This window comes from Adelges cooleyi, unplaced genomic scaffold (genome assembly GCF_023614345.1).
Source record: "Adelges cooleyi isolate 19-005CV unplaced genomic scaffold, UGA_ACOO_1.1 ACOO_flye_CR_arks_rails_tigmint_CR_PRNA_376, whole genome shotgun sequence".
Classification (NCBI taxonomy): Eukaryota; Metazoa; Arthropoda; class Insecta; order Hemiptera; family Adelgidae; genus Adelges; species Adelges cooleyi.
In genome coordinates this window covers 6,596,524-6,608,108 of record NW_026096053.1, presented here as the reverse complement: position 1 = coordinate 6,608,108, position 11,585 = coordinate 6,596,524, and the positions used below count along the sequence as shown (strand labels likewise).

Below are 11,585 nucleotides of genomic sequence, written 5' to 3'. Positions count from 1 at the left end.
AAAAGTATCACAACTGTTCCTCTGGTATTTACTTTTTTTTCATTGTCGTTATATTTAAAAGTTTCAAACATAACGATAATTATTTTAAATTAAAACTGTAATAATAGCCCAAAGCCAGGGTAAAAACTGACAATGAGATACTTAGCTGCCCTTGATTGTTGCCGTCTATAATATAATAAAGGCATGAAACAAATTACTTTTTTGTCTTTCCCTACTGTTTTCAAACGCAATTAAGATCGTCTTTCTCTTTTTTCGAAACATTTATTTAGTGCTAGCAGAGTGAAAAAAATCCTTGGAGTCCGACAGCCAATTGTATAATCGTTTTCAGTGCGGAAACAATATATCTATAGGTACAGTTAAAAAAAACAGTCCCGCCTGTCGCCTTCAATCTTCAATATCCATCTGTATTGTTGGCTAAAAAAGCGTAATAGTCTAAAGAGAAGGGGATCAACTGCATCGTATTCAAATACATCTCACAATTATAAAAAATGTTTTTTTTATTTTTAAAAAAATACTAGTTTAATAAAAAAATAGAACAATATTGTCTTCAACTTTTGAAATTTGCCAAATGTCCACTAAATAAACCCCCTAAAATACACTAAACTCATCCCTATTATTTGAAAGTTCAGTTTTGGAATACTGGAAACTAAACTTCCAAACCCCAGGGATACATATTTTACAATTTAGGGCCATCCTATATACATTTAGTAGACTTGCAAAACTAACTTTGCAAATGAAGGTACCCGAGGCAAAACCACTTTACAATACAACATTTTAAACACGAATTTGAAAGTTTTCTGTCATGGAATTGTATGAAAGGTTTATACAATAACTTCGGACTAATTTGATTTAAATGGCACAATTTGTTTATTCGTAGGAATATATAATAATTAATGTTTTACACAATTTTAAATAAAAAATAAACATTTTTAGTTTTTATGAAATTTAAATATATTTTAATTTTTAACAGTTATTGAAAATGTAAAAATATATTTATTTAAATTTTTCAAGTGAAAATAAATGTGTAGTTATTAATGTGTAGGTAATTGAGTTTTTACTTAATTATATTTTTAGTTTTTATTATTATTTGAACTTTTTTTTTTTTAATGACAAATCGTTGTCATATTATCAGCTGAACTTAGCGTCTTACTTTAAATAATATATGTTGTGTTTATCATAGTAGACGGTGTTTGGCTACTATCGCCAAGTACCTAATTAATTTAAGAGTATAAATGTACTAGTTAATAATATATCTGTATATATATATCAATGATCTCGCACGACTCTATCACTATAACACTATTATATTATATCGGTCGAGTCTTTTAGTATAGGTAACTAAACGGAAATCATATAATATATGACATATAACAATTAAAAACAGCTAAAATTGTAAAGTTATAACCAGAGTTAGAACGCATAAAATTTGGGTAAAGATAAACAATAAAATTTAAGTTTTAAAATGTTTTACGGAAATACAGTACCCACTAAAAAAACTTCGGAAAATTCCCCATCACTAATATTAACAGCTACTATTATTTTGTAGTAGTAATAGTTAGTAGTCCTACTTTTTTTTTGTAGGAAATAAATACTATTATATCCAACATGGTTAATAAAATCCAATAATATAAATTATAAAATATGATATGTTAACAATAATTGCTGTATTATGTTGTACACGTATTTTAAAATTTACTAAATTTATATATAAATATACCCCGATTTTCTTATAAGTACCTAAGTTAAAATGTAATCAGGTTTAGAAAAATATTTATTATTATCAAGTTATATTAACACATTAATTAATTGAGTAATACTTGTGTGTAAAAAACAGTGTTACAATGTTGTTAGTAGTGTTACGATGTTATTCTAAAAATTCGTTTGGAAATGAATACTTATTTTTACTTACTTTTTTATAGATTTGTTTAAATCTTGAATAGTAATGTTCTGGTATTAAAAAAGGTAGCAATTTTGTTTAAATATTATTTTAAAACGTTTTTTTTTCTATTTTGTTCTTTTATTGATCGTTTCGGTTTGTTTAAATTGGATGATCCAAAAAAGTATTATTTTTATTAAGTATTTATATTTCGGTTAATATAGTCCGTTTTATTACCTTATTTTTATTCATTGCATTAAAGTTTGTACGGTAGTCAAAACTATGTACATTTTTTGAACGATGCATTATTTAATAACTAAGCTGAGAGCAGGTGTATTTTTTTTTAATATGTAATACGAACACTATATTGTACATCTAAGGATTCGTACACACGCACACACCCAATTCCCGAAAACGGTTTTCACTTAAAATTAGGTATCTACTACCTACATAATATACTTCAATTATTGTTATTAAATGTTACTTGCTATTATTAATTACCATACGCGAAGTCCCTCGTGCATTAGATTACAATAACATGCCTTCAGCTTGGGTTATACGATATTTGTAATAACAATATAAGTTAACGTGACCGCGTATTCGTAGAGATATTGTGTATTATATTATTAATATGTATTAATAGTGGTCGCCCACTACTAACAAACCAGTACTGGTTTCTTATAAACAGAGTATAGACTACACGTGTGTAGTAAAAACGCTACAATATAAAATATCGCATTGATTGAACGAAGAATATTAATGATCGTCAATGGTTCATGCAGATCACATCATTCGACACTATATCCAAATTTCAGGTAAGTCAGTAATGGCGATTTTGAATCACGAGTTTTAATAGTAAAACATATTGCACCGGTAATGAAAACTGATGAAATACGACCGAAAACACACACGGCTTAACGATACTTATAAAATACTTATTTGTGGACTTGCCATTGGTCTACACTCGGAAAAGTATTAAATGCAATTATTTTCGTGTAGGAATGAAGTTTATTTAAAAAAAAAATTACCTATTACCTAATATAATAGTAACACTGGTAGTTAGTTAGCGAACAAACTCACATTTTGATTTTACAAAGGAATGATGACTTTAAAGTTCAACATTTATTCATCAATGTTAAAAAATGTAATTTTTCGAAAACAATAATAATAAAAAAATATAATAAAAAAAAAAATGGTCGAAAACAGTTATAAAAGAAAAAATAGTTAGAATTCACAAATGCAAAAAAATAAAATGACTAAAAAAGTGAGTTACATACTTTTGTTATTTACATAAGTTTACTAATATATAATAATAATAATAATAATATATAATAATGATAAATACAGTCGTCCATTCATTAAATAACCGAAAAATAAGGAAAGCTTCGAAAAAAATATTATAGTTTCGCAATAATTACAGCCATATTATAAAATACAAATTGTACCGATTAAAAATTTATCTCAACATATGCGTTTAAGTATACACAGCATTAAGTTTAGAATTTTCTTTTCAACGTGGACAAATTATTATTACATTATTGCTCGAATACAGTTGATATTTTTAAGCAATGTTATTCACACAAATCGCAGATACAAATTATTGACAAAAATAGGAAAAATTACAATTATTAAAAGAAAAAAAATGTTTAAATATATTTTAAATCAGTTGACTTATTGCAACAACACTAACACAATTTATGATACGAGTCATGATATAGTACAAGAGTTTCGTGTAATGTACGATGATGAAATGTTTAATGGCGTGTTTTTTAAACTATGATGATAGGACACTGAATGAGTGGCGTGGTTATGCGATGAGACACCCGTATTGTTAGAAGGCAGTTTTATTTTCTTTGAAGCCGATGCACTTCGTGGTAATGACATTGAGAGTGTCGAGAAACTCGTCAGTGCATAAGACTTTAGGTGGGATTTTATCGTTACTGGCAGAGGTAACTGGTTGATACCGTATTGCGTGGTTCGAGCTACGATAGCACGGCAACACAATTCTTGGAGACTCAGAACTAAGGATGAAAAAAACCACAACGAATTAGTATTTAACACTTTTACTGTATACTTTTTATATTAAGCCACGTATACACTCGCGAGGCGAACCTAACCGAGCCGCTCGCAAGAATCCATTTCTGACAGGTTTTTAACACTAACTGAATGCAAACCAAATCAAATTTGGACAGGTTCTCAAACGATTCACAAAAGGTTTGGCTCACAAGTGTAAACGCGGCTTAACATTTAGTTATTAAAGTTAATTAACTATATTAATTCAATATAATATAAGCTGTGTCTACCTTTGTTCGATCTCCATAATCTTTCCATTCCGTTTCTATGCAACGCTCTTCTTGCTAATTCGCTAAAACTTTCTCTTATATTGAAATCGCACAAAGGACTGACTTCAAACAAAGTCATATGATGTTTTGTCGCGTAGGCCTCAGCTTCTTTAACGCTGACTTGTCGTTTAAAAGCCAGATGTAATCGATTGCCAACCAAGACTTTAGGAACACCTGGTGCGTGCTATAAATAGTAGAACAATAATATGTTATTGAAAACTTATTAGTAAAAAAAAATCAATTTTCGTCCTTCTAATTGATTAATACTCTTTTTTTTTAAATTTATTTTTGAATTAATCAGAAAAATATTATTTAATATTAGAATATTCCTACTACAATTAAATGATAAAACTATTATAATTTATACCTTTTTTATTTTAATTTTTAACAAAAATTGAACCTCCACCAATTACAAAAAAAAAGGTTATCTATACTATAATATATAAAACTCAATTGATGACAGTATTTATAACTAGGGATACACTAATTAAAACCATAAAACAAATAATAATGAGATAAAATTTAATTGATGGCATTAATTTAGAACATTATATTATTATTAATAGCGAAAATCTATAAATGTTGATTCAAAAGTACTAATGTAAATGCAAATTGATGTACAAAATAAATATGATTAAGTCTAGTGTGTCATTACTCATTAATAATACATATTTTGTACATAAATATGCATTTACATTAGTACTTTTAACACACAGTACTGATACAATAAACCTATTATTATACCTACTTGCCAGATTAGTTTTAAATGCAAATTTAGTTTTTAAAACAGTTTAAAATGAATAGGTACATAATTTAATGATTGGTTTGAATAAAAGGATTTATTTGAATACATACTTCTTCGACTTCTTTTAGCCATCTGTCCAAACCGTCAAATGACCATTTATTAGTTATATCATAAACAAGTAAAACTCCTTGAGCGCCTCTTGAATAAGATCGGATTATCGTGCATAAACGTCCTTGACCAGAAGCATCCCATAACTGTAATTTTACTCGTTTACCATCTAATAGAATAGTTGTAGTTTTGTAAGCTGTAAATACAATTTAAAAATAAATGATAATTTACACACAACAAAATATGTAATAATACTTAATAGTATATTATACAATTTGTTCATATGAAAACTATTTTTATGTGTCTTATATTCTGTCTCTTACATTTAACGTCCGTTAATCCACCGATCGGGGCTTAGACAGTATAGTTTTGGCATTTTTGGGCTTATAGCTGGTTTGGCTATAAGCCAAAAAATTAACCCATCAAAGACGAGACACCATGGTAATCAAATATATTCTTATCGTTGATGGGTTAATAAGTTTTATTATAACATTGCTGCCATGAAAGTAACTATAAATTTTGAAATTATAGTAATACTGAGCTAAATTACAAAATTAATATGATAACATAATCAGATGAGTTATTTTAGAATTAATTATAGCTGACGCAAACAAAAAAAATATAATTGGTAAAGCGCCCTCGTCTATCTAAGTTTACATTAAACAGATTTGTGAACATATTTATTACCAAATTATCTAGCAGCAAAATAAACACAATTTCCACAATAATATAAATACAACTTCGCATTATGAATTTGTTGAAGTCCAAGTCAAGACACGATTCAACTCAAGTCCCCTAACAGCTATTTTTTTCCTCCACCCTAATAACTATAACACCTATTTCAAACTCGGAACAATCTTAATACGAAATGGTCTACATTTTAAAATTAGACACTCACGGTGCCTGATGGAAAACAAACCAACGACTTATTGTCGTATGTTTGTATTGTCAACATAATAATAGGAGACAACATAATGACTAATTTTTATTAATAATAAAATAAGAATTTAATATTGTCGACTAGTGCAAAAATAGTTAGGTATTGAGATTTACCGCTTCCGCTACAATAGGGCGATTCGGAAGATCCGTCCTCGAGATCATTGAGCATCTCGTGTTTGCCCACATCACTGTCGCCGACCAACAAAAACTTGAGCAGATAGTCGTACTCTTTCTGCTGCGCACAACCGTCGGTTTCAAGCGACATGCCAATGTTGATGGTGTCCCGTCAAGTCATTGGCGATACACGACGGCGGTCTAGCGTGAAAAACGCACGGCACAACCGAATTAGAACACACCGTCGTCAATTGGCAAACGACTTGATCCGACCAATGCCACAAATTTTTTCCGGCTGAAATATTTGCACGGTTCAAGTTGTCTCTACAAGAACTTTTCCAATATGTTCGATGGTGTCAATAATAATAATAACAATATATAAGAATTCCTTTTGTTGTGTTCACTTGGGCACTGCTGTTGGTGATACTGATAACGCTAATCGATCCATGTGACCAGCTGCTGTACGGAACGGAACGCGCAGTAACCGCGTTTCGAGTATGTACTCTAGTGGATTATTAGTGTGCTGCGTATGCAATTATAATGAATTTTCCAACGGAAACGACCAAGTTTCTATGTAGACGGCAGTTAGTCTAATCGACGAGCCGGAAAACCGGACGAAAACAATTATCATTATATTTTATTATTTTTCTTACAATGCGGATGTCGGACAATAACTGTTGGCTCCGTCGTCACTCGCCAGCGCCGGGCCGAATGAGCAGCTGACGACTGTCCTATTGAGTCTTTGGAATTGATAACGGCTTACGGTGTACGTCCAGTGATAACGCGAGGACGACCGTGCTGTCGGTACTCGGCGATTTCGCAATAGGTACCAGCGGTCATTTTTCTTGTCGTTATTTTGTTTACCATTCCGACACGGGGGCATTGTGCGTTAAAAATACCGTCGACGACCTTGGCCGCCTAAATTTGTACTTGTCCTACCTACCATCGTTGAGCAACATCTTGCGGCGCCATCATTTTCGTAACTCGTGCTTGAAGTGCATACACGATCTCGTGCACGTACTCTATCCTTCTATACTACTTGTCTATTATCCTGTTGTTCCGCACTCAAGTAAGCGTTCACAGTATACTCTACCGGCGTCGGTGCTCCTGTGTAAAATACTTCAGCCGTACTGTTGTGCATACTCTTCTTCGGAAAGTAGTCATGTATTGATATGGCAAGTGACCAACATCGAATACCGAAGGATCGTTTGCTGTCATCGCCGTCTACCGTCAGTATCGTAGTACGACAAGGCTAAATTACGGCTTCAGTGAGTTTTATTTAGTATTCACAAATACTTGAATCAACTTTGATTCCTTGACTATTATATTTAAAAAATTTAGATTATAGTAGTCTTCTAAGTTCTTAAAAAATAAAAATTAAAAAACATTAAAGTATACTATTTGAAAATCCTTTGTAGGTTTATTTTAGTAAGTTAGTTGTTATCTAAAATTTTTTAATTTAAATATACCTTCCTATCTGTAGCTATAAATGTATAAAGTATTATACCTTAAGTAGGTAGGTTTTATTCAAATCCATAAGTTTTATACTACTTAATAAGTTAAAAGAGACCAAAATGTTTAGACGCTTTCTTCAAATTTATCAACTAAAGTATTTAAATATATTTTAAACTAAAGGATATTATATCGGGCTCTTAAAATTGTGTAGGTTAATTTTAACATTTTCTATTTTAAGTATTTATATTTAGTAGAACCATTGATTATAAATGCATTATAGTATTTGTAACCAATGCTATAGAACAGTAAAAGGTTAAAAAGGGGGAAAACAACTTATGGGACTTGTCCTTTACTATAGTTTGTTAGTGCTTATAAATTATATTATATAATGCCAATTTTTGTATAACATTCTTTTTTTTATTATAGTGTTAGTCAATTATTTAGCTAAAAGTTTAAAACAATTTTAAGCAAATGTGATAATTATACTAGTTAAAATTAAGTTTGAAGATATGCCAATTATTGTGAAATACTTATACATTAATTATGTTGCGTAATAGAAAATATGGTTGAATAATGAAATAAAATACTAACAGTATTTGAAGTATTACTTTTGTTCAACGTGTATGTTTATACAAGTGAATGTTTTTTTTTGGTACTTTAATGCTAACACTTTACCACTAAATAATCGAGTATTTTAAAATTAGATTAGTCAGCGTATTACTTGTATGTAATTGTTTAGAATAGGTTGTTGACATCATCTTATAAATGTACAGACAATGCAGTTAGCATGAACTGATATCCATAGTTCGTGTTATTAAATATTTCAAAAAACTAATGGTATAATATGAGATATTTGTATTTTGTTTTAATGATTATACATTTTCTGTCTTTATTATTTTTTATTTTGTGTTGACAGCTCTACAAATTTAAAATATGTTTGTCTCAATAGCTGTAGTGATAATATATTTCTTTAACAAGAATAACTAATGTTTTCTTGTTATTGCTAAACAGGACTTTTCATAGTTAAATTTTAACCCTATCAATATAACTAATACATACTATTCTTTATCCTGAAGTATTGACAAATATGATTTTAATGAAAGATTGTAAATTTTAGATTAGAAATAAAAATGTTTATGAACCAATATTATAGAATAACTATGGATATCTTTGCCTAACCCTAATAATATCAAGTTGTATTAACACAAAACTTAATATTAAATCATAAGTTATGTGTCATCTTTTCACATTATTGTTAGCTATTTTTAATGATACTTATTTGATTATATTATATGTATTATATATTTTACAAATAAATAAGGTATAAACATACTTAAAAATATATTGTTTCATCTTTTATCGACATGTTTAAAAATAATACATCAAAAAGCACATTCCAGTAAAACTACATTTATTGTGTTAATGAAAGTTACTAAAATTCTTTTATGTAAACTTATACACATATAGTTCAAACAATGAGAACTAAAATGTTATAAGTGACTTGTATCCTTATATCTTCAATTATAAATTGTATTATGTGTAAGAAAAAATTGCTTAAATAGACTTCTAAACTTTTCATTAAAGTATAAAAGAAAAAGAAAATTAATTTTTAATGTATGTTATATTTCAGAAAAAGGACAAAGAACGTTCTAGTCTTCATGAATTCAGTTTGGACGCAGTGTCCAGTGCTGTTGCCACAGCGATAGCACGATCTGTCGTTGCCCCATTTGATAGAGTTAAAATAATTTCCCAAGTAAGCATTTTTGTCTTATATAGTAGCTTAAATATTTTCGTAATATCTAATGATAAATATTGGTTTATTAGGTTCATTATACTTCACTATCGAATGGGCACCATTCTCATTACCATCCAGGAATCTTAACTACATTAAATCAAATTTATCGTGAACAAGGTTTACGAGCATTATGGTTTGGAAATTTTACCAACATTTTAAGATTTGTACCTTCACAGGTAAGCAAATCAAAAATGTTATGAGATAACTAAAATACTAGTTTTGTTTAGAAAAATGTATGTATAATATAAAATTTTTTTTCTCATATATCATAACAAGGCTGTGATGTTTGGACTGAATACGTTTTACCTGAAATTTTTGCTGGGTAACATAAAGCACAAAGACAACGGTTGGAGCCACACTGCACTAAGTCTTATTTCTGGTGGTTTGTCCGGTGCCACCACCCTGTGTATGTTTTACCCGTTACTTTTCTGTCAGACTCATCTGGCTTCTCACGTTGGCCCGTTAGTGGATCGAGAATACACTGGACTCATTGATTGTATACAAAAAACAGTGCAAACTAGTGGCGTTCGAACTTTATATACAGGTATATATAAAATAACAGTCATGTAGTTGATAATGTACTTATATCTAAATCGATGGTGTAGTCGTAGAATATACTGTGTAGCCTACTACCATTCTTCATGTTCTGTGTGTACTTGTACTTAAGTGGGAGCCGAGTACACACAGCATACGACTAAGCCACTGATTTTTAGAAAAAGTTCTGTGAATATTGGAGACTACATAATATATAATTATACATTGTATTATTATAATATATTTTCAATACACAATACATTGACTTTTGTTTTTTTATAATTGTAATATATAAATAAATGAAGAGTTCATCTGATAAGCATAGCGAATAAGCTTCGTCCACCTCAGTGTACATTAATAGTTTAATAGAAATTGTTTTTTTTCATTGTTTGTTCAGGATTTGCAATAGCAGCTAATGGAATGGTAATAAACAAAGCCATTTATTTTGGAGCTTATTACAGCTTCAACAAAGTCATACTAGATCATACAAATAGTTTAGTTTCCAATAAAGAAAAAGATGTCAAGTTACCATTTTGGGTTCGTTTTGCCACTGCCCAGGTAAGAATTAGTTATAAAAAAATTGTTCAACGTTTATAGAAAAATAAAGTAATCGACATAATTACTTTTTCAGATCTCCACTTTTTTGTCACAAGTGTTAAGCTATCCTCTGGACACAGTAGGGAGAGTGTTGATTGTACAAACTTCACATGAAGAAAAAATATACCAAAATGCGAGGGATTGTTTTTCCAAACTATGGAAATCTCAGGGTATAATGGGACTGTATCGAGGAATGGCGCCAAACATGATTCGTTCTACCGGATCGGCACTTATTCTCGTGCTTCACGATGAATTTAAATGGTTGTTAAGTAAAACCGGCCTATTTAGTCTTGAAGGACAAGATGATTAATATAAATTAAATTCACCCTTTGTCTTTTATACTGTCTAGTTGACTTTTTATTCTAGTCAAATACTCTTCAATCTTGTTAGTTTACACGACCAATTTTGTGAATACTATGTACAACTTTAAATACTTGTTATGACATTAAAGTAATGCAATTGATTTTGTAAATTGTTAAATAGTTTGTTTACACTTTCATTTCCTGTAGGATTTTGTTTGTAATAGAAAACAATGAAATCTATGTAAAGTCTTCCACATCGGAATCACAGAATTTTTTTAAACAAAAACAAACAACTCCAATACCAATATTTAATATGAAATCCAATGATAATTTCAAAACATGTACATATACTTGTAGATTCTAAAAGACTTTCAAAGAAATTGTTTGAGAACATTTTTCATTTTCAATTTAAAAGTAATTGTAAAAAAAATATTGATTTAAAATATTTAACTAACAAATTAATTTTGAAGAGTGCCTTGAAGACTCTCAAATTAAATTAATATAATAATAGAATGTTATTAAAGATTCAATATAATTGTCACACAATACATTTGTGTATGGAAGTACATTTAATTCCAGTAATTATAAATAATTAATTTTCTTAACACAATATATTAATTTTATGTAGGTAGATGAAAATAAAAGAACACACTGGTTTTGTATTGATATTAAACATAGAAAATACAAATATAAAAAAGTCAACATAATAATATTATTCATTAAAAATATTTTGATAATCATTTTATTTTTTAAAAAATGAATCAGTTTTTTCTCTTTT

General features: G+C 29.2%; 2 protein-coding genes across 2 annotated transcripts; one reads left to right on the top strand and one right to left on the bottom strand.

The window, feature by feature from the left end:
* Positions 1-2,910: 2,910 nt before the first annotated feature.
* Positions 2,911-6,838, bottom strand: LOC126841108 (ras-related protein Rab-40C). The gene is made up of 4 exons (XM_050577399.1): positions 6,125-6,838; positions 5,074-5,267; positions 4,180-4,402; positions 2,911-3,897 (listed from the first exon to the last, which is right to left on the bottom strand). The coding sequence occupies exons 1-4, from the start codon at positions 6,273-6,275 to the stop codon at positions 3,584-3,586; spliced, it is 882 nt and encodes a 293-aa protein (XP_050433356.1). The 5' UTR covers positions 6,276-6,838; the 3' UTR covers positions 2,911-3,583.
* Positions 6,839-6,915: 77 nt separating this feature from the next.
* On the top strand, positions 6,916-10,977 carry LOC126841110 (ADP/ATP translocase 4-like). Its single transcript, XM_050577400.1, has 6 exons — positions 6,916-7,392; positions 9,210-9,332; positions 9,404-9,550; positions 9,651-9,918; positions 10,306-10,466; positions 10,540-10,977. Exons 4-6 carry the CDS (start codon positions 9,657-9,659, stop codon positions 10,813-10,815), a joined length of 699 nt encoding a protein of 232 aa, XP_050433357.1. The 5' UTR covers positions 6,916-7,392; positions 9,210-9,332; positions 9,404-9,550; positions 9,651-9,656; the 3' UTR covers positions 10,816-10,977.
* The last annotated feature ends 608 nt before the right edge of the window (positions 10,978-11,585 follow it).

What these genes read in the sequence shown, in the direction of transcription:
- LOC126841108 (XM_050577399.1), bottom strand. Translation starts at nt 6,275, where the DNA reads ATGTCGCTTGAAACCGACGGTTGTGCGCAGCAGAAAGAGTACGACTAT. An exon ending in GGCTAAAAGAAGTCGAAGAA is followed by an intron (nt 4,403 to 5,073) that starts GTATGTATTCAA and finishes TACTATTTATAG; the next exon opens with CACGCACCAGGTGTTCCTAA. An exon ending in ATTATGGAGATCGAACAAAG is followed by an intron (nt 3,898 to 4,179) that starts GTAGACACAGCT and finishes TTTCATCCTTAG; the next exon opens with TTCTGAGTCTCCAAGAATTG.
- LOC126841110 (XM_050577400.1), top strand. Translation starts at nt 9,657, where the DNA reads ATGTTTGGACTGAATACGTTTTACCTGAAATTTTTGCTGGGTAACATA. An exon ending in CGTTCGAACTTTATATACAG is followed by an intron (nt 9,919 to 10,305) that starts GTATATATAAAA and finishes TTGTTTGTTCAG; the next exon opens with GATTTGCAATAGCAGCTAAT. An exon ending in TTCGTTTTGCCACTGCCCAG is followed by an intron (nt 10,467 to 10,539) that starts GTAAGAATTAGT and finishes TTACTTTTTCAG; the next exon opens with ATCTCCACTTTTTTGTCACA.